Source organism: Eucyclogobius newberryi, unplaced genomic scaffold, assembly GCF_026437365.1.
Source record: "Eucyclogobius newberryi isolate DKJ021-1_F unplaced genomic scaffold, fEucNew1.0.hap1 SCAF_15, whole genome shotgun sequence".
NCBI lineage: Eukaryota > Metazoa > Chordata > Actinopteri > Gobiiformes > Gobiidae > Eucyclogobius > Eucyclogobius newberryi.
Genome location: NW_027315779.1, coordinates 28,755,518 through 28,781,157, shown reverse-complemented (window position 1 = coordinate 28,781,157; position 25,640 = coordinate 28,755,518). Strand labels below are relative to the sequence as shown.

The window sequence follows — 25,640 nt, the reverse complement described above, 5'->3', positions numbered from 1 at the left end:
CCCAGCAGTTTCAGGAACCGCGGCACTGCCATATAACCTCATGGCTAACCCTAACCTTAATCTTAACCTTAACCCTAACCTTAACCCTAACCCGGCGCGGTCTAAAACGGCGTGCCGCGGCTCTGTAGACACTCCCTAAATTTAGACCCTCCTTCTTGGCCAGGAAAAACTACCAAACCAAAAAGTAGAAACCTGGAGGAGTTCCACAGTGAAGGAGATATCCGACTCCCTCAGACTGACGCGAGATAGAGGATCTGGGTCCAGAGGTCATCGATGTGCCCGTGAGTGGGAAAAGAAGAAAAGGCAATGAACAGTTTGTAAGTGAAATTAAATATTAAATATGGTTTGATGTAAAAGTAGTCAGAAGTGGAGGATAGTGCTCAAGCTGTCATACTTCCCCCAGCATAGTTGCTCTTAGGGCAGCGCAGCTTAAGCTGTAGGTTTATGTTTCTGTTCCTAACTAGTCTGACCATAAGCCATTTCAAAGAGGAACGTTTTAAGCCTGATCTTAAATGAAGAGACTGTGTCAGCATATTTAACATGGACTGGGAGCTGATTCCATAGCTTGGTAGCTAAACGCTCTACCTCCTACAGTACTTTTAGAGACTCTTGGGACCACCAGAAGGTCAGCCTTTTGAGAGCGAAGAGCTCTGTTTGGATGATATGGTACTATAGCATCTTTGAGGTAAGATGGGGCCATGTCAATTATTGTTTTGTAGGTCAGGAGTAGGATTTAAATCAGCTGAGGGCTGTTCCTCCAACACCTACATCACATTCTAACCTCTGCAGTAGAATGTTGTGGTCGATGGTGTCAAACGCTGCGCTGAGGTCCAACAGAACCAGGATTGAGACCAGTCCATCGTCAGCGGCTAATAACAAATCATTTGTGACTTTAACTAGTGCAGTTTCAGTGCTGTGGTGGGCTCTGAACCCTGACTGGAAAACTTCAAATAAGTTATTGTCCTGCAGGTGGCGACAAAGCTGTTTTACTACAACTTTTTCAAGGATTTTAGAGACGAAGGGAAGATTTGAAATAGGTCTGTAGTTTACCAATAGGTCGGGATCTAGATTAGGCTTTTTCAGAAGAGGTTTAATGACTGCATGTTTGAAGGACTGTGGAACATAGCCACTTTCGAGTGAAGTATTTATTATAGTAAGAATAGGGTCTATAATTAGGGGAAGAATGTCTTTGAGGAGTCTGCTTGGAATGGGGTCTAGGACACAAGTTGCGAACCTTTCTAGAGTAACTGATAGATTTATATGGGACACTAGTTTTACAGCTTGGTTTGTTCAGGGTTAGTAGTGGGAGTAATTTCATCTAATTTATTTAATTGTTAAAAAATAGGAGGAAATCATCAGAGCTGAGAGAAGCTGGGAGTGAGGGCTCTACTGCACTGTGACAGTTTGTTAGCCTGGCTACAGTGCTGAAAAGGAATCTAGTGTTACTTTTGTTGACTTCTATTAGATTTGAATAATATCTGGTTTGGGCCTTACGCACAGCCTGCTTATAGGACAGCAGGCAACTTTTCCATGTTTTTAGTGTGTGGGAGCGACGCAATGATCCTTCTAACTTTCTAACTCTTTGTTTATGTGAACGCAGTTCTTGGTTGTACCATGGGGAGGCGCGCTTTGGCCTAATGACCTTCTGTTTTAACGGCGCTACAACGTCAAGAGCAGACTTCAGAGAATTCATGGTCACGTCGACAAATTGATAATTTACACTGGGACTAAAACTGTTCTCAGCAGGATCACATGACATGTCACTGAACAATGGCTCTATTATTTCTTAGAATTTTGAGATATATTTTTTGGCTATTGTCCTTATTATAACTTTATTCTGTGGGGCTGAATAATCTTAAAGAATAAACTGAAATGTAATTAGGAAAATGATCTGACAGTATAGGGTTTTGAGGGAAGACAAGTCACTAATCTCTGTTCCATACGTTAGGACAAGATCCAGAGTGTTCTTATGTGAGTCGCTTTATTTACATTCCGAGTGAAACCGATGCTGTCTAACAAGGCGCTGAAGGCATTACTGAGAGACGTTTGCGTGGATATTGAAATCTCCAGCTATCACTAGCTGGAGATTAAAAGTGTTATGTTAGCCTAAGTTTGACTTTATATCAAACTTAGGCTACACTAAGTTTGATATGGGCAGGTGGGGTGGGCTCATTTAGTCTGACATAATCATCTTGTTGAAGCCAAGTTTCAGTTAGAGCTAGAAGATCGATGTTATAGGCATTCATTCATTAACTAAAAGCGATTTGGAGGAAATTGTTTAGCAGTCCACATTTTATATGCTTATTTATTTGTTTATTTGTATCATTTGTGAGTGTTAATTTTCTTAAATTATTTGGTCTGACGCCTGAAATAGTTTTTTTGAGGTTTGACTTGTGGGGTTGGAGATGTTAATCGCCAACGTGGGTTCAGGAGCAGGACCACGCCTCAACCTCTACTCCACCAGTAAACATGGCCCACTCTCTAACCACACCTCTAATTACCCAGAAGCCCTATTTATAAGGCATATTCACAGCATATCTTGTTGTCTCTGCTCTCTCGACCCCACCCTCCCACCCCATGTCTCTATCATCTTCACCTTAACACATCACCATCTAAGGAGGGGGGGTTCTGAATCGACTGGGCTGATTACCCGAGACAGAGCCCCCATCCTGAGTCTCTACCCAGCCAACTCTCGTTGCTCGATTGTCACTACATCGTAGCTCGATTGTAGCTCGATCGTGGCTTGATTGTCGCTACATAGTCGCTACATTGTCACTATATCGTCGCTACATTGGTGCTCCCAATCGTCAATCTCCATCGTCAATCCATTGTTGATCCATCATTGATCCATCGGCGATCCATTGTCGTTATTATCAATAAATATTCTTTCATATGCCATTGTTGTGGCGTGGTCCATGCTAGTCAAGTTGGCATGATTTGCACGAGGGACTTACACAGTTTCTAGCTGCCTTGAATCTGAACACTTCGTATGTGACAGAGCAGGCGTCTTACACTGCTGCTCTGCACCCGGGGCTCATCCCTGGGTGCTCACTTTAGGCGACCAAGGCTATCGGTCAAATTCTGAACTAATAGAGATGAACCCTCCGAAGTCGGATGGATGCCATCCCTGCGTATGCTTTCCCCAAAACCACTCCAACTAGATAACCAGCTGTTGAATGCTGAAAAGCTGCAGTACAGTTCAGCATTGATCCAGCATTAGAACTTTTAGTCAGGCTTTTGTCCTGAAAACGTTCACTGTGGTGGTACAAATAATTATTTTGATCCTTGATGTGCAAATTTTGAGAATCGTGGGGTTTTCAAAAATAAACTTTCCTTACCTCTTAACAATATTAACTTTCAACCTTTTTTTACAATGCAGAATGTACATTTAACCTAACTTGAGAAGGAGTTGTTAAGATTCTCAAAGCATTACAGTATTCACTGGCTGCATCCGAATGTCTTCAGTGGGAGCCGCTGATTCAAGAGTTTGTGAACTCATTAAGATGAACATGTGTTAAAGAGTTTGATGAAGGTTGTTCCAAACAGTGCATGGTAAGCTAGTTCTGTAGCTTGGATCGTTAGCTTTAGCATAAGATAAATCATTCTAATGTTTTCCTCAAAAAGTCCTTCCAAAATGGAGAAGATCTTGGATCACACACCACTATAAAAAAAACAACTAAAAAGCACACTTACAACTGTTGACATTAATATCTTTTCATTTTTATTAAGACAAGAACTCTTCATTTGTTTTTGTAAAAATGTCTTATTTCCGAACCAATACAAAATGTGTATGGGAATGTGGATCTCCTTTTGTCATCAATACACAGTAACGTTTGCCAAGAACAGCAGAGACAAAAGATTCAGTGAAAAACAACAGTGACCAGTGACGACAAGGGTTTTTGGACTCGACTGAGCGTCCGAAGCGAGGTGCGTTCACAGACGTCATAGAAAAGACACAGCTAGTCAAGAATCCTTCCATTCACTGCAAAAAATACTTCATATCTACATAAGTTAAATGAATTGAAGTAAGAACATTAGTCCTGATCATGAATAGTATGCATAATTTAAGATTTATTGACGTAGTAGGTCTGAATGAATTTGGATTTTATCTCTTGATGATGATCTGTCTGTTGAGATATATCTGGTACATATTTTTGAATAAATCAAGAAAATATATTAAACATTTGTAAGACCTACGTAAATCAATTTAAACTGCAATCAAGATATCTGGGTCATTTAAAGGTCCAATGTTACTCATAATTGTTCAACTTCTTTGGACATTTTAGTACTGACAGAGCTCAACTAGGGATGTCAAGAAATTAAAAAAAGTCTAATTTCCTTTTTCACTCAGAAAGTTGTCAGAAAGACCATCATAAATGGTCATCGACGGTGTCAGTAATCTTAAGATAATTGTATAAAATTAAATGGACTCTAAATCACATACATACATACAGTAGGCAATATTAAATCAAAACGTCAAAAAAAACATTTCTGAATTTCATACACAATTTGTAAATCTTCTTTATCTACAAACCTTCAGACACCATATTTCAACATTTATTTGGTTAAAAATATATCTAAAAAGTGTCAATGCACAAAATAAATCATCGTTTGACTAGTCAACTAATTAAAAAGACAAAACAATTGCTGTCTCGTCAACTATTAAAATAAGCCTTTGTCGCTCTGTTTTGTTATGGAGAGAATTTTACATTGTCTTTCTATCACAACATGGCAAAAAGCATTAAGAAGTCTGTTTAGCACAACATGGGACCTTTTAACTAATGTAGATAATGTTTTTTCTTTGCAGTGTTTGGATTTGTACTCCTACTGGAAATGTCCTATCTATGTCAACACAAAGCAACAGAACACATTTTACATTGCGCCAAATATGAAAAAAGTACTAAGACGAGAACAACATATATCTACGCAGGATTTGTCAGCAGGTTTCTCGACAGGTCAAATGCGATCTGATTGTGATGCGTTGCGTACTGGCTCATGTCGGGGGTGGGCGGGGCCTAAATGCGGCATTCTACCTGAGATGTAAGTCAGCAATGTCCGACCTGAGAAAGGACTGCGGAGGAAATATGCGGTTATCCCAAGGTGCAATGTTTACAGAATAGCACAGTGTCGCAGAGAGGTGTCAGATCATTTAAGTGCGTTCTTTACTGTTGAAAGATAAACACAAGGGGCCACAGTCGCAAAGACCACAATTATTTAAGCCTATACAAACAACGAAATATTCTACATGGCTAACGTTTTAATCGCCCAACTTGTTCAGCCTTAACATACATAACAAGGATCTAGATATAAACTTAACTTACTTCCTCGATTCGGGTTAGCACCGGTCACAGTGTGAGGACAGAAACAAACACCACATGATCAGTTCTGACCAATCAGCGTATGGAAGCTAGAATGGAGCTAGCGTGCTTGAAAAAAAAAGTTTTCTTATTACACCTTGAGAATAAAAAACAAATTTCATACTGATTTTATGTCAGATCGAATCCCTAATGGAGAGAAAATGTTTTACCAGAGTTGCGTCAGAACAGAAGATACTTAGGGCAAATATTCTGCATTACGTGTATTGTTATTGGTCTTTAAACATGCTCTTAAGTTCCTTGTTTTAGAACTAAAAAAAGTGTTTACAGCCAACAAAAGTACATCTGTATGTCTGCTGTTTAACCCAGTATTACGTGTGTTTTGGCGCCATCTATGACTGCAAAGGGACTTACACATACTTTAATATAAAAAAAAATCTGCTTCTTGGTTTTAGAACACAGTTGTACTGATCGTGCTTAGACGGGAGAAATTCACAGAACGAGTCTGTCGATGATTTATGACCTTAAAAAACAGCAGAGTAGATTCTCAGAGCCACATCACAGATTGAGAAAATCTATTGAGTGTTTTCGACGCTCGGAGGGGAGAGGACGTTTTAAACAAAATTCATCAAACTAGCTTGAATGAAGCTTAATGCTACTCCAAGTATGTTTTCTATGAGGGAACAATGTTAGGACATGATTAAAAGCTTAAACTAAGTAAATTTAGCATAATATGTGTCCTTTAAAAACGTTGTCCAGTTGACAAAATTCTACATTCTTTTGCCATGTTTAAATTGAGCAAAAATTGTGACATTGAGCGAGCACATCAACGCATCAGGAAGATCCAAATTATGTACTGTAGCTATGTCTTTATTGTTGAGAACTTGGTTGGTGTGAGTCCAGGAGGAGCTGCCTCTGTACTGTCCAATCCGACTGGTGCAAGTGGAAGCCAAATCATCAGAGAATCGTGATTAGACAGCAGGCCTAAGAAGATCCCTTTCTCTTCCACTACCAACTCATTTTAAAATAAATCAATCTTACATATAAGTGTCATCCATGTTAAGTCCTGCTTCCACTCTTCAGCTTAGTACAATTCAGTATGATGTGATTTCCATTGTTTAGTGGAGATCACAATCTGTTCCAGACCATATTTTACCCGACAGTGAAGGTTTTTGACAACCAACCGGAAGCTTTCTTTGGCCCTGAGAGAAGCATTGCAATATGAAATGTAACTATTGTTCAAATTGATGTTGAACTTAACCTTGCTGCTTGGTGGAAACAGGACATCAGTAGTAAATATGTGAGTATAGACAATAAAAATAACAATACCATAAAACTAAATAGAATGTCTTAGAACTATCTTTGACCAAATCCACCCAAATACAACATTCACTGCAACGGAAAAGCAGATTCCATTGTCATAACCTCGACAAACGTATGCTAAAATATAACACATTTGTAACCCTTGACTACGGATATGGAAAACCAATGTAGCGTCCATGCATGACTATGGAATATTAAAGCTATCTCAAAGTGTTAATATATGTCGTTACAACTCCTGATCAAATTGTAAAACACAAAAAAAGGTTTGACAATGAAAAGGTGTGACAACAACATTTCTTTTAGATAAGTATGTTACTTTTGTATTCCAAAATAACAAGTTTTATGTTTTATTGTGGCGTGCGTTTCAACATTTGTGTTGCTAGTTCATGTTTCATAACTATATATAATTTCATAACTTCATAACTAAAAGTAATGTGTAGTATACGTTTTGATTGAATAGACGCAAAAAAGAAACTCTATAGCTATAGTTTTTTTGGAGAAATGCAAAATTAGAATATTAAGCATATCATCTCATTAAACATTAGTGCATTATATGATAAGATTTTTATATGATGTGAAATTGTTTTGTTCCATTCACGTTATGCGCCAAACTCACAAAAAAAAAAATCTTGATGCATTGATTAAAAATTGTCTGAATGTGAGATATTAGAAATAATAATAAAAAAAAAAAACCTTGTCTGCGCCCTCTGCTGGTAACTGCGAGTCCATCCATGGCAAAATAAATAAATAAATTACGAAAACCACAATACCACATGAGAAGGTCGGACTATGATGTGTTGGTGAAAGTAAATGTTGTTTGTGTAAATGTTTTTTTGTTTGTTACACATCTCAATAAAAAATTAATTTAAAAAAATGCCATTACCACACCTTTTCATTGCCAAAATTGTCAAAACCAAAACGGCATGATTCGCAGTAACGTTCAGAGCGCTGCCTGTGGACTGCTGTCACTCAAAAGCACGTAACCGGCTCGGTGTTCCTCTCCAAACCCCGTGTTCTGTCAGCGATTTGGCAGGTGATCCACAACGCAGGGAAGAGTAGAAGCGTTTTTACTGTACACACATGCAAAAATACCCACGTTTTTTTCACTTCAAAATGTCATGGAAGCCGGAGTCGCCTCGTTCAGAGATTGAAGACTTTTCCCCCCGCAACATTTGCCCGTGTTACAAGTCGACAAAATGCACAATGAGAGTGATACAATAAAATCCACAAACATGATAATCCCAGTAAAAATATTTCTTAGTAAGGATTAGTGTATAATACAGAGCTAATACAGAAAGGGAGACTTAAGTTCTCGGTATTTCTTTTTTTTTTTTTCAATTAAAAAAATAATTTAAAATCCAAAAATAACTTTCAAAACAATAAAAAAAAAACTGTAAAACTCAGCTGATTTTATTATATTGTTTTGGAATATTATTGTACCTGGATAAAGAAAAACGTTTTGATGTTTTTTTTCTCTCACCACAGTTTGAAAAAAAATAAAAAATAATAATAAAATGTGCCAAATTTTACTAATATGACTTGTGCACGGGTATAATAAATGAACTTTAATCCTAATCATATCCATCGTTTCTGGTGGATGTTATACTAAGATTTTTATAGGAGATCTTCTACTGGGAGTGTTTTTCAGGCTTCCTATGAGTTATTTGTTCTTTTCTTCTGTGTCTATCTCTGTATCTACCTGCGTTGCATCAATGGAATTTCCCCATGTGGGACAATAAAGGATTATCTTATCTTATCTTATCTTATAACGGCGACCAGCAGGTGGCAGACCCTCCACCGGAAAAGTTTGAAAATGGTCAAATTCTGCATCCAAAATGAGCGATTGCCGAAGTATCTACGACCTTTGAAGGAACGATGGAAACACCTAGAACTTATGACTCCCTACAGAAGTGATAGATAAGAGTTGGCTTGGTTTGACATTGAGGGTGTCGTCGTGAGAGAAGAACAATGGAACCACCTGCACTGATATCACACGGTTTGATAAAAGTATTAGTCGGTAACATGCAAATGACCGTTTCCGTTTGGTTAAGGCTGTGCGTCGTCGCAGAGGACTGAGGGATTGTGATGTGGTTATTAACGAGTCAAGAACGAACCGGCGAACCAGTGGACGTAGGGTGGACTTGAACCGGATAATCATCGTTAGCTTTCGCCGACGTAGCTCAAGAAATCATTTGGGTTTGGATTTTTACATATCGTGACGCTAATTCTGAAGAGGTTCCGGTAGTTGCCAGAAGCGACCGCCGCCGATGGGTCTGTTCCAACTGCCGTATTGACTCTTCTGAATATAGAATAAGACATAAGACAAGCTAATGCTGTATCGTAGCATTAACACACTAAAAGACACAGGTATTGGCCTTTCGACGTTCCATTTTGACGTGTTTAAAATATATATGCGTTTATATTGTAAACCACATATGACTTTCTAACAGGATTTGGGGTAGCGCACCATCTACTGGCAGCTGAGAGAATTACCGTGGGGAAATAAGCAGAAGTTGGCAAATGTTAGAATTCAGTTGCAATGAATGCGATTTGACTTGAGACATGCTCAGTCTGGCCCTGATTTATGGACTAAAAAAACATGACAGAAGCGCTCCGGATCGCTCTTTCTGACGCCACCAATATGGGGAATTTGAAACTGTGTTTTTGGGAGGGTCAGAGAAGAAGAGCGTTAGTGAAGCGAGCCTGAATGAAGCTAGATACAGCTCTGGCTATGTTTTTGATGGTTAAAATCTAAAAAAAAAAGCAACATTTTTGTAATGTGTCGTTTAGTAGTGGCGTTAATTTGGTGATTGACTGAAGTGATAAGTGCGGCTTAAAGTTGAGTTTTATAACATCTTCTAATAGGAGTTGCCACATAAAACAGTTGTGTGTCCTAATTTTTTGTGCAACCCCTAAATATGTTTAATAAGGAGGCGCAACTTTCACCCTTTTACAAAATCTTCGGATGTTTGTGATTACTGAAAGGCCCCGTACGTGATTTTAAACCGTGGTTCCGTTTCAACGTTTAGCTCCGCCCACATAGGTCCCTTCTTTAACGTTGCGCATTGACATTCTGAGAGAGTCTCGAGCAGTCTCTTCCACATAATTCTCTTTCAACAACGTGCCTATATTCAAATCTTTTCCTTAGCAAAAAGTAAGTAAAGGGATTTTAATGACACAAATATAGGAAAATGTACTGAGGAAACACTTGAGGTTTTGTGGCTAGTTCATTTTCACAGCCACTGAATTCAGTTACTTTCAATTTGCTGAATAAAAAATGGCCAAACAATATTTAAAAGGGGATATGTTCAACTAGCCAAACTCAATGAAAAAATTTTGAAACGCAAGAGCTGATGGAGATGCTAAATTATTAGTACAATGTCATTTTTAAAAATCTGTGCATTTTTCATAAGAATTCCCTCACAATCGTGTACGTTCCAATGGTGGAATAATATAGTATGTTCAAGTGTTTATGTGTTTTTACCCTCATAAAAAGCCAACAGTAGCTCGATGATTCAGCGGCGATGGGACAAATGGATGATGACAAAAAATCATGGCATTTTGAATGACGAGTTGAAACTAAAAATTCAGAACAAGGCACAGAATTTTCTGCAAATGGTTGAGCTAAATTAAACTTGTGTACCAGCAGTTAGGGAGGTGTAATGTGAAGCTTTCTACAGTGATATCTGGCAATTGACCCCACCCCATTTTCCGTGACCCCAAACTCACTACCTCCCACATTGTCCTTTGTTTTTTTGTTTTGTTTACATTTTTCTATTTTTTTGTTCTTTTTTTACACACAAAACATTCCATCTACATCTGCGGACTAGACTAAACAACGGCTTTGAACCAGGCGCGTCTCTCCCCAAAAGCGATGTCTTCTTGCCGAAAGTGAACCTGAAGCAACTTCCTCCTCCGTCCATCCCCGGTTTCTCCTTTTTGTCCCATAAACAGCAGTTAGTGTCCATTGGAGGACTCCAGCAGGGGGCGCCGCGATCAAATGTAGTACTCCTTCTTCTCGTCCGAGTTAGAGTGTCCGCCCTCCGCGTTGATGATGGCCGTGTCTGCGTCCGCCGCGTCGTCCGCTCCTTTGGCTTCGTGTGTGAAGTACGTTCCTGAGGAGGAGGAGCAAAGAGAAGCTCGTGAGTTTTGGAGGCGCAAAACGTTGTGTCCGGTTGAAAAGAATATTCATCTTCTGGACATTGACCTCCACATGGAACAAAGTGAACAAAATAATGGTTAATATATTTGATTTGTCTACATATTGCAATAACAATAAAGCACTATATGTGATGTATTATATATGTACATTTTGAACTTGAATATATGTTCATGTCTGGGTATATTTGTGCTCATGGCTATATGGGTGTACATGCTGCAGGTGCACGAATAAGTCCAAGCATACAATGTATGTCACTGAATATGTGTATATGTGTATATATGTGGGTGGGTATATGTGGACATAAGTGTATGGCTGAAAATAATATGTGCAAATGTATGTTAACATCCAGGAACTCTGAACTGTACCCTTATCCTTCCCCGTTTGTCTTACCTCAACCCCCTTTTGAGTTTCAAAAAAAAATAAATTGTCTTTTCTGTATAATTATATGTTGCTGTTGTCATTGTTTGTTTGTCTCACTGAAAAGCAAAAATATATTAAAAAAATAAATTAAAATAATACGATTCACAATATTCATCTGGATTTGAATACCTCAAGGAGAGTAAAAAGCTGAAAAGTTGAAGAGAACAGCCCACTCTCGTGAAATGTTTAGTGGTGGGGCTTTCTTTGATTAACTATATTATGTGACAGTGTTAAAGTTATGGTTATTTTATGTTGGGAAAATTACAATTCTTCTTGCAGACCAGTACGTCAATAAAGTATACCAAAACCAGCTTACTTGAAGAAGTGTGATGGAAAAATGTCATGTCATTAAGTTGTTAAAGCGATGTTAAGTAATGAGTGTGCTGCCCCCAGTGGCCACTACAATGTCAAGCGGCATATGACATCACACTGCACTGGCCTGATTCCAGCCTATCAGAAGCACAGTACACAGTGTTATGCCTGACTGATAATCGCACACTCATTTCTATTGTTGAGGCGTCTCCATAGCACAATAGGCTCGGAATGAACAGTATGAGACAAAGTGCTGGATTTGTAGTCGTGACAGAACACAAAACCATTGATAAAATCCTTCAGTCTCCACTATAACCGCAGATGAATATTCTGATCAGCCCTCACACCACATTATGCAAATGAGCTAAACACCTGCAGCAGAGACTCTGTTGTGCTCAGACGCCTCTGCTCTTTCTCTAGCTCAGACCGACACATGAAAATCAGCCTCTGAAATGATCTGGAATAAGCCAAAGAGCACAACTGCACCTTTAGATTAAACCTGTCAAATTTGTCACAAAAAGAAGCCAGAAAGCCACTTCAAACCTCATTTAGAAGATTTATTCTGCTCCGATCTTGGCGTAGGCTGATAATGGAGGCAATATTCCACTTGAAAAGAGGAAGCAGCCAGTGCAATGTAGGAAAATACGAGTTTGGTTTGAAAAGAATAGATAAGACATTTTCAGTAATGTTGGTTTTATGGTTCTCTTGAATCTTAGGTTGTTTTTACACAGATGTAACAGTGTTATTGAAGACTAAACAGAAAGCAATGGTTTGGATCCAAAGAAGTATGAACATAAAATCTCCTGACTTATAGTTGTTTTCGTCGCTTAGAATTGTGCGGTCTGAGCTGTCCAATGAGTATATACAATGATTTAAAAGAGCCGCTGCACATGTCCCAGCTCGGAGAAAAAGCTGAATGTCTGTGCCCACTCGTCATCCCATTTCACATTTGCCTCTCTCTGGGACCATCACTCAGGCGGCAGTAGCTTAGTTGGTAGAGTGGTCGTCTTCTCACAAAAAACATCCTGGTGGAGCGGTCAGATCCACAAGTCGGCGGTGCGATAGCAGCTGCCTCAGGTGAATACTGTCCTTGTGTCCTTGAGCAAGACACTTGACCCGCCTCACCCTCAGTGTCCGTGTACACTGGTGTGTGAATGGGTGAGTGCTTTGAGTGCCTTGAAGGTAGAAAAGTGCCCTATAAATGAGACCAGTCAGTATTCTTAGACATCAGCAAACCAGTTACGTGGACTTGTTTTCCATAAAGCTGACATATTCTTTGGAATACATTTGGAATATAAACTTCACCTCTTCTTTCAATGTGGTATTAAGCAGTTGGAGCACCTGCTGCAGCAATAATACCTAAACTACGCTCTTAGCATGGCCATGTGCATGCAACATGTGATTTCAGAGCGCTCCACCCTTCTCACCTTTGTGTCTTGCAAAGTATCGGCCCAGGACGATGAGTAGACACAGCATGGCGAATACGACTACTGCCACCACTCCCCCGATCACCGCATGGTCCACGGTTCTAGGAGCGCCCTCTCCAGCTCGAGAATCTGTCAAAAGCAAAAAGATAACAGCAAAAGGATCAAACTATTGCTGCTGTTAAGTCTCTCAGCCGACTCAAATTCTGTAGTTTATGATAGAAAGAACCAGAGCCCTGTTTTTAATGAATCGTGTGATAATTAGATGACGCAGTGGTTAAGATGTAGTTATGGTGGTTGATAATGCGACGGATAATGTGATTTCAGCAGCAATCGTTTTCCTCCTGAAACATGCAAAACATTGGCAAACTCTCCAGTTAGGTACTCCTGACCAAAATCCTGGCTTAAGATCTGGGGAAAGCATCTGGCAGTGAAGAGCTACCAAACGCTGAGGATTTAAAGAAGTGGTTTGAACTTGCTTTTCATCCAACATATGATAGAACTCCATCTGGTTCTGGGGATATGAAGTTGTATCTAGGCCAGGGCTGGCTCCACAAACACTTGGAATAACGTCCTTTTGTCCCAGGAGTCACATTTCCACACAATGCCATTAGCGTTATAAAACAAGACGGAAAGAGTTCTGCTAATATTTGGAGCCATTATTTATAAATGAATTTCCGTCCCTCAGCTGTTGGTGGCTAATTAGTCTGTGATTGGTGCTAAGTACGTTTAATGGGTTTTCTAATTTCAGCGGAAAACTGGCACAAGATAAAAGTTAGAAAAAAGATATGTTGTACTGTCCAAGAAATCGAGCTGTAATGGTCATTGAGCATCATCTTCGAAACATTAGATTTTCCATACTTTAATATTATTTTTTATTGTTATAATAAGGCGTGGTCGCACTAACAAGGAGCCAAAAGGACGTTGAAAACAAGCACAATATGCCTCCAGCAAGGTGGCCCTGACCAAGTCTAGCTTACGATCTAGGTCAAATGCAAAGGACAATTTACACCACCACCACCATATAGATGTATAAACTAAGACGGTCAAAAAACAAAACATTGCATTTATGTAATAATAGTTAACCAGGTGAAAATATAACAGCAACTTAAGAAAACATGACCCTAACCCCAACCAACCATCTATTCCAAATTATTACTTGAACGTTTTTTCCATGCTATTCTCCAAGCCAATCAACATGAATTCAAAAGAGAGAGCAGCTCTAAAACACATTTTGTAGCTGATTCTAGTTGTTAGGGCAATGAACTGTTGATTTTTAGCTACACAAACAAGCTATATTAATCTTAAATCTTTATATCCTTTTAACTGACGATCACAAATTTCGGTTTTGGTTTTAACTCAAATGGCATTGCTTTCTGAAGCTATTGTGAGAAAAGATTTTTCATTTTGTTTATTTATGCTGGCAGAGAAGGCAAAGAACTTTGTGTCAATTTTTGTTTTATGTGGATAGGCCCAGTAATTACAGAGATCCAGAGATAATTAAAGCCGCAAGCGGCATCCAACGGCCCTCGCGGGCCGCCGGCCTTCCGACTCTGCTCTCTGCATTTTACAGAGATGGCGCTAACGCAATTGTCTAAGAACTAAGACAGTGACACATTGGACATGTACAATGCTGTGCTTAACCAGTGCAAATGAAGACAAATATCGGTCAAATGTGCAGCTCCAGCGCACAGAGACCGTGACACTTGGAATAAAAATATGGATAACTTTTGATGCTCCGCTTGTGTAGATGATTCTCCCCAAATATGAACTTGATCGGATAATCGCCCTAGGAGGAGTTTGTTAAAGTGTGAAGTGTAAAAATGTGGTCATTTTAGAGATTTTGCGGTTTCCCCATAGGGATAACATGGGATGTTTCTGTCATCGCTACGGCTACGCTTTACCAAATATGATTTTGGCTCCCATACTTTTATTTTGGGGATGGCAAATGAGAATTGTGTGCAAAATGTCATGTCATTTGGAAAAACTCTTGTTTATAGGCCACTCTGAAGGCCAAATAGTCCAAATTCTGCGAAAAGTTTGCGGCTCAGCTGCACAGAGACCGTAAATGTTATCCTTAAAATTTGAATAACTTTTGATGCCCCACTTGTATAGAGGAGGTACACCGATTTTGAGATCGGTGGGCCAAACGCACTAGGAGGAGTTTGTTAAAGTGTGAAGCGTAAATGTGAACATTTCAAGGATTTGGCGTTTTTCCCATTTGTAACAGTATATTTGCAGCTCCACGGCACAGAGACCGTACCACTTAAAATCAAAATATGGATAACTTTTGATGCCCCGTTTGTGTAGATGATTTTCCCCAAATATGAGCTTGATCGGGCAATCGCCCTGGGAGGAGTTCGTTAAAGTGTGAAGCATAAAAATGTGGTCATTTTAGAGATTTCGCTGTTTTCCCATTTCTGACATATATTTGCGGGTCCGCCACACAGAGACCGTAGCACTTAGAATCAAAATATGGATACGTTTTGATGCCCCGCTTGTGTAGATGATATTCTCCAAATATGAACTTGATCGGACAATCGCCCTAGGAGGAGTTTGTTAAAGTGTGAAGCGTAAAAATGTGGTGATTTGAGCGATTTCGCGATTTTCCCATAAGGATAACATGGGATGTTTCTGTCATCACTACGGTTACGCCGTACAAAATATGACTTTGGCTCTCATACTTGTATGATCAGGATGGCAAATTAGAATTTTGTGCAAAATATCATGTCATTTGGAAAATCTCTATTGTTTATAGGCCACTCTGAAGGCCAAATATTCAGAATTCTGGGAAACGTTTGCGGCTCCGTCGCACAGAGACCGTAAAAGTTATCCTTAAAATGTGGATAAAAAATTAAGGCATTTGTCTGATTGGCTTTTTTGATCGGGACGCCAAAATAGAATTTTGGGTAAAGTTTAGAAAATTTTGGTAAAACTAAGTTTTGACCTTCAATGTTAATTTAAAGGTCACTCTGTAGGGGGCGCTATCGCGCCCATTTCAATTTTTTCATCATAAACTGGTCCAAACTAGAAAGTTGAACAACTGATTCAAATTTGGTCCTAATCGGACTTGTTTTGATCAAATGGGAGCAATTGTTAGATCTGCAATATCCCAAAATAAGTTGTCCAACTTTGCGGCTGCGCCGCACACAGACCGTAAAAGGTATCTAAAAAAATTGGATAACTTTAGATGCCCCACTTGTCCAGAGGACGTACGCCGATTTTGAAGTCGGTGGGCAAAACGCCCTAGGAGGAGTTCGTCAAAGTTTGACGTGAACAAAATGGCTAACACAGCGTGTTTTCATTTTCAAAGGAAGATGGCGGCCATAGGGTAAGTCTGGGGGCGTGGTCACAATGATTTTTTTTTTTTTGTCCTCACGAGAGGAATGCGTGTCCCGAATTTCGTAGCTTTAGGCCAAAGTTGACCTCGGGGCGTCTCCCATAGGCGCAATGTATTTTGACTTTTGTCGGTGGCGCTGTCGCGCCATTTTTTAACGAAAAAAAAAAATGGCCTAGAAAAAATAACATTTTTCGCCGATTCTGAACTTTGGGCAAAGTTTGGTGAGTTTTTGAGCATGTTCAGGGGGTCAAATTAGAGATCAAAGCGCTGAAGAAGAACAAGAAAAATAAAAATAATTAAAGCCGCAAGCGGCATCCAACGGCCCTCGCGGGCCGCCGGCCTTCCGACTCTGCGCTTTCGACTTGATAAAGATGGCGCCCTTATTGTGTGTTGAATAAAAAAAGAACTTGACAGACGGCGACACATTGGACATGGCCAATCCAGTGCAAATGAACACAAGTGTCAGTCAAATTTGCTGCGCCGCCGCACAGAGACCGTAGCACTTGGAATAAAAATATGGATAACTTTTGATGCCGCGCTTGTGTAGATAATTTTTCCCAAAGTAAAGCTTGATCGAGCTATTGCCCACGGAGGAGTTTGTTAAAGTGTGAAGCGTAAATGTGAACATTTCAAGGATTTGGCGTTTTTCCCATTTGTGACAGTATATTTGCAGCTCCACGGCACAGAGACCGTACCACTTAAAATCAAAATATGGATAACTTTTGATGCCCCGTTTGTGTAGATGATTTTCCCCAAATATGAGCTTGATCGGGCAATCGGCCTAGGAGGAGTTCGTTAAAGTGTGAAGCGTAAAAATGTGGTGATTTTAGAGATTTCGCTGTTTTCCCATTTCTGACATATATTTGCGGGTCCGCCACACAGAGACCGTAGCACTTAGAATCAAAATATGGGTAAGTTTTGATGCCCCGCTTGTGTAGATGATATTCTCCAAATATGAACTTGATCGGACAATCGCCCTAGGAGGAGTTTGTTAAAGTGTGAAGCGTAAAAATGTGGTGATTTGAGCGATTCTACGATTTTCCCATAAGGATAACATGGGATGTTTCTGTCAACGCTACGGTTACGCCGTACAAAATATGACTTTGGCTCTCATACTTGTATGATCAGGATGGCAAATTAGAATTTCGTTCAAAATATCATGTCATTTGGAAAAACTCTATTGTTTATAGGCCACTCTGAAGGCCAAATAGTCAGAATTCTGGGAAACGTTTGCGGCTCCGTCGCACAAAGACCGTAAAAGTTATCCTTAAAATTTGGATAACTTTAGATACACCACTTGTCTAGAGGACGTACACCGATTTTGAGGTTGGTGGGCAAAACGCACTAGGAGGACTTCGTTAAAGTGTAAAACATAAAAATGTGGTAATTTGAGAGATTTTGTGGTTTTCCCATAGGGATAACATGGGAGGTTTCTGTCATCGCTACGACTACGGCGTAAAAATTTAGGCATTTTTGTGATTGGCTTTTGTGATCGGGACGGCAAAATAGAATTTTGGGTAAAGTTTAGACAATTTTGGTAAAACTAATTTTTGACCTTCAATGTTAATTTAAAGGTCACTCTGTAGGGGGCGCTATCACTGCCATTTCAATTTTGTCAGCCTAAACTGGTCCAAACTAGAAAGTTTAACAACTGATTCAAATTTGGTCCTAATCGGACTGGTTTTGATCAAATGGGAGCAATTTTTAGACCTGCAATATTCCAAAATAAGTTGTCCAACTTTGCGGCTGCGCCGCACACAGACCGTAAAAGGTATCTCAAAAAATTGAATAACTTTAGATGCCCCACTTGTCCAGAGGACGTACGCCGATTTTGAAGTCGGTGGGCAAAACGCCCTAGGAGGAGTTCGTCAAAGTTTGACGTAAACAAAATGGCTAATTCAGCTTGTTTTCATTTTCAAAGGAAGATGGCGGCCATAGGGTAAGTTTGGGGGCGTGGCCACAATGATTTTTTTTGTTTATCCTCACGAGAGGAATGCGTGTCCCGAATTTCGTAGCTTTACGCCAAAGTTGACCTCGGGGCGTCTCCCATAGGCGCAATGTATTTTGACTTTTGTCGGTGGCGCTGTCGCGCCATTTTTTAACGAAAAAAAAAATGGCCCAGAAAAAATAAAATTTTTCGCCGATTCTGAATTTTGGGCAAAGTTTGGTGAGTTTTTGAGCATGTTCAGGGGGTCAAATTAGAGATCAAAGCGCTGAAGAAGAACAAGAAAAATAATAATAATTAAAGCCGCAAGCGGCATCCAACGGCCCTCGCGGGCCGCCGGCCTTCCGACTCTGCTCTCTGCATTTTACAGAGATGGCGCTAACGCAATTGTCTAAGAACTAAGACAGTGACACATTGGACATGTACAATGCTGTGCTTAACCAGTGCAAATGAAGACAAATATCGGTCAAATGTGCAGCTCCAGCGCACAGAGACCGTGACACTTGGAATAAAAATATGGATAACTTTTGATGCTCCGCTTGTGTAGATGATTCTCCCCAAATATGAACTTGATCGGATAATCGCCCTAGGAGGAGTTTGTTAAAGTGTGAAGTGTAAAAATGTGGTCATTTTAGAGATTTTGCGGTTTCCCCATAGGGATAACATGGGATGTTTCTGTCATCGCTACGGCTACGCTTTACCAAATATGATTTTGGCTCCCATACTTTTATTTTGGGGATGGCAAATGAGAATTGTGTGCAAAATGTCATGTCATTTGGAAAAACTCTTGTTTATAGGCCACTCTGAAGGCCAAATAGTCCAAATTCTGCGAAAAGTTTGCGGCTCAGCTGCACAGAGACCGTAAATGTTATCCATAAAATTTGAATAACTTTTGATGCCCCACTTGTATAGAGGAGGTACACCGATTTTGAGATCGGTGGGCCAAACGCACTAGGAGGAGTTTGTTAAAGTGTGAAGCGTAAATGTGAACATTTCAAGGATTTGGCGTTTTTCCCATTTGTAACAGTATATTTGCAGCTCCACGGCACAGAGACCGTACCACTTAAAATCAAAATATGGATAACTTTTGATGCCCCGTTTGTGTAGATGATTTTCCCCAAATATGAGCTTGATCGGGCAATCGCCCTGGGAGGAGTTCGTTAAAGTGTGAAGCGTAAAAATGTGGTCATTTTAGAGATTTCGCTGTTTTCCCATTTCTGACATATATTTGCGGGTCCGCCACACAGAGACCGTAGCACTTAGAATCAAAATATGGATACGTTTTGATGCCCCGCTTGTGTAGATGATATTCTCCAAATATGAACTTGATCGGACAATCGCCCTAGGAGGAGTTTGTTAAAGTGTGAAGCGTAAAAATGTGGTGATTTGAGCGATTTCGCGATTTTCCCATAAGGATAACATGGGATGTTTCTGTCATCACTACGGTTACGCCGTACAAAATATGACTTTGGCTCTCATACTTGTATGATCAGGATGGCAAATTAGAATTTTGTGCAAAATATCATGTCATTTGGAAAAACTCTATTGTTTATAGGCCACTCTGAAGGCCAAATATTCAGAATTCTGGGAAACGTTTGCGGCTCCGTCGCACAGAGACCGTAAAAGTTATCCTTAAAATGTGGATAAAAAATTAAGGCATTTGTCTGATTGGCTTTTTTGATCGGGACGCCAAAATAGAATTTTGGGTAAAGTTTAGAAAATTTTGGTAAAACTAAGTTTTGACCTTCAATGTTAATTTAAAGGTCACTCTGTAGGGGGCGCTATCGCGCCCATTTCAATTTTTTCATCATAAACTGGTCCAAACTAGAAAGTTGAACAACTGATTCAAATTTGGTCCTAATCGGACTTGTTTTGATCAAATGGGAGCAATTGTTAGATCTGCAATATCCCAAAATAAGTTGTCCAACTTTGCGGCTGCGCCGCACACAGACCGTAAAAGGTATCTAAAAAAATTGGATAACTTTAGATGCCCCACTTGTCCAGAGGACGTACGCCGATTTTGAAGTCGGTGGGCAAAACGCCCTAGGAGGAGTTCGTCAAAGTTTGACGTGAACAAAATGGCTAACACAGCGTGTTTTCATTTTCAAAGGAAGATGGCGGCCATAGGGTAAGTCTGGGGGCGTGGTCACAATGATTTTTTTTTTTTTGTCCTCACGAGAGGAATGCGTGTCCCGAATTTCGTAGCTTTAGGCCAAAGTTGACCTCGGGGCGTCTCCCATAGGCGCAATGTATTTTGACTTTTGTCGGTGGCGCTGTCGCGCCATTTTTTAACGAAAAAAAAAAATGGCCTAGAAAAAATAACATTTTTCGCCGATTCTGAACTTTGGGCAAAGTTTGGTGAGTTTTTGAGCATGTTCAGGGGGTCAAATTAGAGATCAAAGCGCTGAAGAAGAACAAGAAAAATAAAAATAATTAAAGCCGCAAGCGGCATCCAACGGCCCTCGCGGGCCGCCGGCCTTCCGACTCTGCGCTTTCGACTTGATAAAGATGGCGCCCTTATTGTGTGTTGAATAAAAAAAGAACTTGACAGACGGCGACACATTGGACATGGCCAATCCAGTGCAAATGAACACAAGTGTCAGTCAAATTTGCTGCGCCGCCGCACAGAGACCGTAGCACTTGGAATAAAAATATGGATAACTTTTGATGCCGCGCTTGTGTAGATAATTTTTCCCAAAGTAAAGCTTGATCGAGCTATTGCCCACGGAGGAGTTTGTTAAAGTGTGAAGCGTAAATGTGAACATTTCAAGGATTTGGCGTTTTTCCCATTTGTGACAGTATATTTGCAGCTCCACGGCACAGAGACCGTACCACTTAAAATCAAAATATGGATAACTTTTGATGCCCCGTTTGTGTAGATGATTTTCCCCAAATATGAGCTTGATCGGGCAATCGGCCTAGGAGGAGTTCGTTAAAGTGTGAAGCGTAAAAATGTGGTGATTTTAGAGATTTCGCTGTTTTCCCATTTCTGACATATATTTGCGGGTCCGCCACACAGAGACCGTAGCACTTAGAATCAAAATATGGGTAAGTTTTGATGCCCCGCTTGTGTAGATGATATTCTCCAAATATGAACTTGATCGGACAATCGCCCTAGGAGGAGTTTGTTAAAGTGTGAAGCGTAAAAATGTGGTGATTTGAGCGATTCTACGATTTTCCCATAAGGATAACATGGGATGTTTCTGTCAACGCTACGGTTACGCCGTACAAAATATGACTTTGGCTCTCATACTTGTATGATCAGGATGGCAAATTAGAATTTCGTTCAAAATATCATGTCATTTGGAAAAACTCTATTGTTTATAGGCCACTCTGAAGGCCAAATAGTCAGAATTCTGGGAAACGTTTGCGGCTCCGTCGCACAAAGACCGTAAAAGTTATCCTTAAAATTTGGATAACTTTAGATACACCACTTGTCTAGAGGACGTACACCGATTTTGAGGTTGGTGGGCAAAACGCACTAGGAGGACTTCGTTAAAGTGTAAAACATAAAAATGTGGCAATTTGAGAGATTTTGTGGTTTTCCCATAGGGATAACATGGGAGGTTTCTGTCATCGCTACGACTACGGCGTAAAAATTTAGGCATTTTTGTGATTGGCTTTTGTGATCGGGACGGCAAAATAGAATTTTGGGTAAAGTTTAGACAATTTTGGTAAAACTAATTTTTGACCTTCAATGTTAATTTAAAGGTCACTCTGTAGGGGGCGCTATCACTGCCATTTCAATTTTGTCAGCCTAAACTGGTCCAAACTAGAAAGTTTAACAACTGATTCAAATTTGGTCCTAATCGGACTGGTTTTGATCAAATGGGAGCAATTTTTAGACCTGCAATATTCCAAAATAAGTTGTCCAACTTTGCGGCTGCGCCGCACACAGACCGTAAAAGGTATCTCAAAAAATTGAATAACTTTAGATGCCCCACTTGTCCAGAGGACGTACGCCGATTTTGAAGTCGGTGGGCAAAACGCCCTAGGAGGAGTTCGTCAAAGTTTGACGTAAACAAAATGGCTAACTCAGCTTGTTTTCATTTTCAAAGGAAGATGGCGGCCATAGGGTAAGTTTGGGGGCGTGGCCACAATGATTTTTTTTGTTTATCCTCACGAGAGGAATGCGTGTCCCGAATTTCGTAGCTTTACGCCAAAGTTGACCTCGGGGCGTCTCCCATAGGCGCAATGTATTTTGACTTTTGTCGGTGGCGCTGTCGCGCCATTTTTTAACGAAAAAAAAAATGGCCCAGAAAAAATAAAATTTTTCGCCGATTCTGAATTTTGGGCAAAGTTTGGTGAGTTTTTGAGCATGTTCAGGGGGTCAAATTAGAGATCAAAGCGCTGAAAAAGAACAAGAAAAATAATAATAATAATAAATATAGCCGCAAGCGGCAATGATCGGCCCTCGCCACGCCGCCGCCACACCGCCGCCACGCCGCAAGAGGAGGGGGCGCTAACGCGCCCCAATTGTTCTTTTATCACGCCTACTGCTGAATCTGTGACGCTGTCACATGTTCTCCCCTTTGTTTTACCATCAAAAAGCAATTTTATTTTGAATTCTTGGCAAAATGTGCGGCTTTGCCGCACAGACACCGTGACTCTTTGAATGAAAATGTGGATAACTTTTGATGGTCCTGAAGATGAGTCTCACCAAATTTCAGGTTAATAGGGCTGACGCCCTGGGAGGAGTTTGTGAAAGTCTAAAGTGTAAACATGTTCTGGCCCCATTGGAATAACATGGGAGGTTTCGGTCATCGTTACGGCAACGCCATAACAATTATGACATGGGTCTCATTGACTTTTTTGATGGGGATGCTAAAATTGAGTTATGTGTCAAATTTCATATAATTTCGCAAAACTAAACATTTAACCTCCATATAAAATCTGTAGGGGGCGCTGTGGCGCCAAATGAATTTATTTCACTTCAAGTAGGTTTAGGGCAAAGAGTTTAACAACTGATTCTAATTTGACGCAATTCGGACTTTATCTGCGCAAACGGCAGAAATTTTAAATATGGGAGATTTCTGAAATTTTAGTTACAGTTTGCGGCTTCGCCGCACAGAGACCGTGAGAGGTATCAATGTAATTTGGATAACTTTTGATGTCCCACTCCTCAGTAGCATTTTCACCAAATTTCAGCTTTTTAGGGCCAACGCCCTGGGAGGAGTTTGTAAAAGTACGACGTTTGGAAAGACTCCGAAGTCATGTTTAGCCATTTTTGAAGCAATATGGCCGACATTTGGTTCGGGGGACGGCGTTGCCGTAATAATATTTTTTACTTCTCTTGTCACCATCTACCTCTGCGCCAAATTTCATGATTCTACGATCAGATTTTTTTTGGGTCATTTCCCATCTCTCAATGCATTTTTGGTACATTTGGTGGCGCTGACGCGCCAATTTTTTTTATTTTAGAAAAGGGAAATAGCCAGAATGTAGAGAGGCACGATTTTTAGAGGTGTGCAAATTTTTGTGACTTTTCGTCAATGTTCACTGGGTGAAAAATAGGGGGGTTGGTCCCGAGAAGAAGAAGAAAGAAAGAAAGAAAGAAAGAAAGAATAATATTCCGATGCGAAAACAATGTTTCCCATTTTTCAAATATCATAAACTATACATTTTCGGAAAGCGCTCGCGCTTTCCTACCTCATGGTGTGGGTCCCTGGTCACTGACGGGTACTTTCGATAATTTTGAGTGGGCTCCGCCCACTTTGTGTTTTTGGCCCTCTATACAGTAATAATGTTCAATTTTTGCATTACATGCTTATATGCACGGAACATGCAAGAGATGGGGAACGTATTCGTGAGCTACTTAGCGCAAATGAGTGCTTTATATGGGGATGACGACCGCTTCGCGGTCGTCATCCCAATGTAAAGTGCTCGTTTAGTGCGAACTTTTGCACGGGCTTCGCCCGTTTACAACGGTAATGTTCCATTTTCCTACAACTAATTAGTATGCACGGGGCGTGCATGAGTGGAGGAGTGCGTTAGTGAGTGTTTGGAAGTGGGCGAGCGCTTCGCGCTCGATTTCGTGCGCACTACGTGCGCACTTTCGCAGCCGTGCTTCGCACGGCCTTACGAGATTAATAGGCCTCTCGCCAGCTTGTGGCGCTCGGGCCTAATAATATTTTTAGCAAAAACAATATAGCCGTTTTTACTATAACAACAAATGATACATCGTTTGAAAGCTCTAAGCCTTCCCGATGCCGCCATGGGGTGGAATCATCATTACGAGCGCTTACGCGCTCGTCACTCCCTATTCCGTCGGGATGCCCCGCCCACTCCCCATAGACTTCCATTGATTTGAGCAGATACAAGCATGGCCCATGCCTGCGGCATGGATTCTCGCGTACGGGACGATGCCAGGAGGGTTTTTGGAGGAATGCAGCGCTTCGCGCTGCTGTTGTCAACAATTAGTGAATGGGCTACGCCCATTCACTAATTGTTGACTATTTCTGTCATAGCAGGAGTAAGTATGCATGATCCATGCCTTCGGCATGGGCTAGTTCACTGTACTTGCCAGGGGCGACGGGGTACCAAACATGCGGGCTGCGCCCGCATGTTTGGTCAGACAGTTGCAACGCTGCCTTCGGCAGCGTTGCGGGAGCAATAGGCCCTCCCCCTGCTGGGGCTCGGGCCTAATAATATTTTTAGCAAAAACAATATAGCCGTTTCCACTATAACAACAAATTATACATCGTTTGAAAGCTCTAAGCCTTCCCGATGCCGCCATGGGGTGGAATCATCATTACGAGCGCTTACGCGCTCGTCACTCCCTATTCCGTCGGGATGCCCCGCCCACTCCCCATAGACTTCCATTGATTTGAGCAGATACAAGCATGGCCCATGCCTGCGGCATGGATTCTCGCGTACGGGACGATGCCAGGAGGGTTTTTGGAGGAATGCAGCGCTTCGCGCTGCTGTTGTCAACAATTAGTGAATGGGCGTAGCAGGAGTAAGTATGCATGATCCATGCCTTCGGCATGGGCTAGTTCACTGTACTTGCCAGGGGCGACGGGGTACCAAACATGCGGGCTGCGCCCGCATGTTTGGTCAGACAGTTGCAACGCTGCCTTCGGCAGCGTTGCGGGAGCAATAGGCCCTCCGCCCTGCTGGGGCTCGGGCCTAATAATAAAAATAATAATATTTTTAGCAAAAACAATATAGCCGTTTGCACTATAACAACAAATTATACATCGTTTGAAAGCTCTAAGCCTTCCCCATGCCGCCATGGGGTGGAATCATCATTACGAGCGCTTACTCGCTCGTCACTCCCTATTTCGTCGGGATGCCCCGCCCACTCCCCATTGACTTCCATTGATTTGAGCAGAAACAAGCCAGGATTGTTTTTGGAGGAATGCAGCGCTTCGCGCTGCTGTTGTCAACAATGAGTGAA

At 40.9% G+C, this 25,640-nt stretch overlaps 1 protein-coding gene across 6 annotated transcripts in view; it reads right to left on the bottom strand.

The window, feature by feature from the left end:
• Window positions 1-10,384: 10,384 nt before the first annotated feature.
• The window catches only part of LOC140361217 (cell adhesion molecule 1-like), a 222,880-nt gene continuing 207,624 nt past the window's right edge, over window positions 10,385-25,640 (bottom strand). For all 6 annotated transcript variants that reach the window (XM_072446946.1, XM_072446948.1, XM_072446950.1 and 3 more), the window contains 2 exons: window positions 12,960-13,088; window positions 10,385-10,753 (listed from right to left, as the gene is read on the bottom strand). In XM_072446946.1, the coding sequence (XP_072303047.1) occupies window positions 10,635-10,753; window positions 12,960-13,088 (248 nt within the window). In that variant the 3' untranslated portion in view covers window positions 10,385-10,634. The remainder of the gene's footprint in view (window positions 10,754-12,959; window positions 13,089-25,640) is intronic.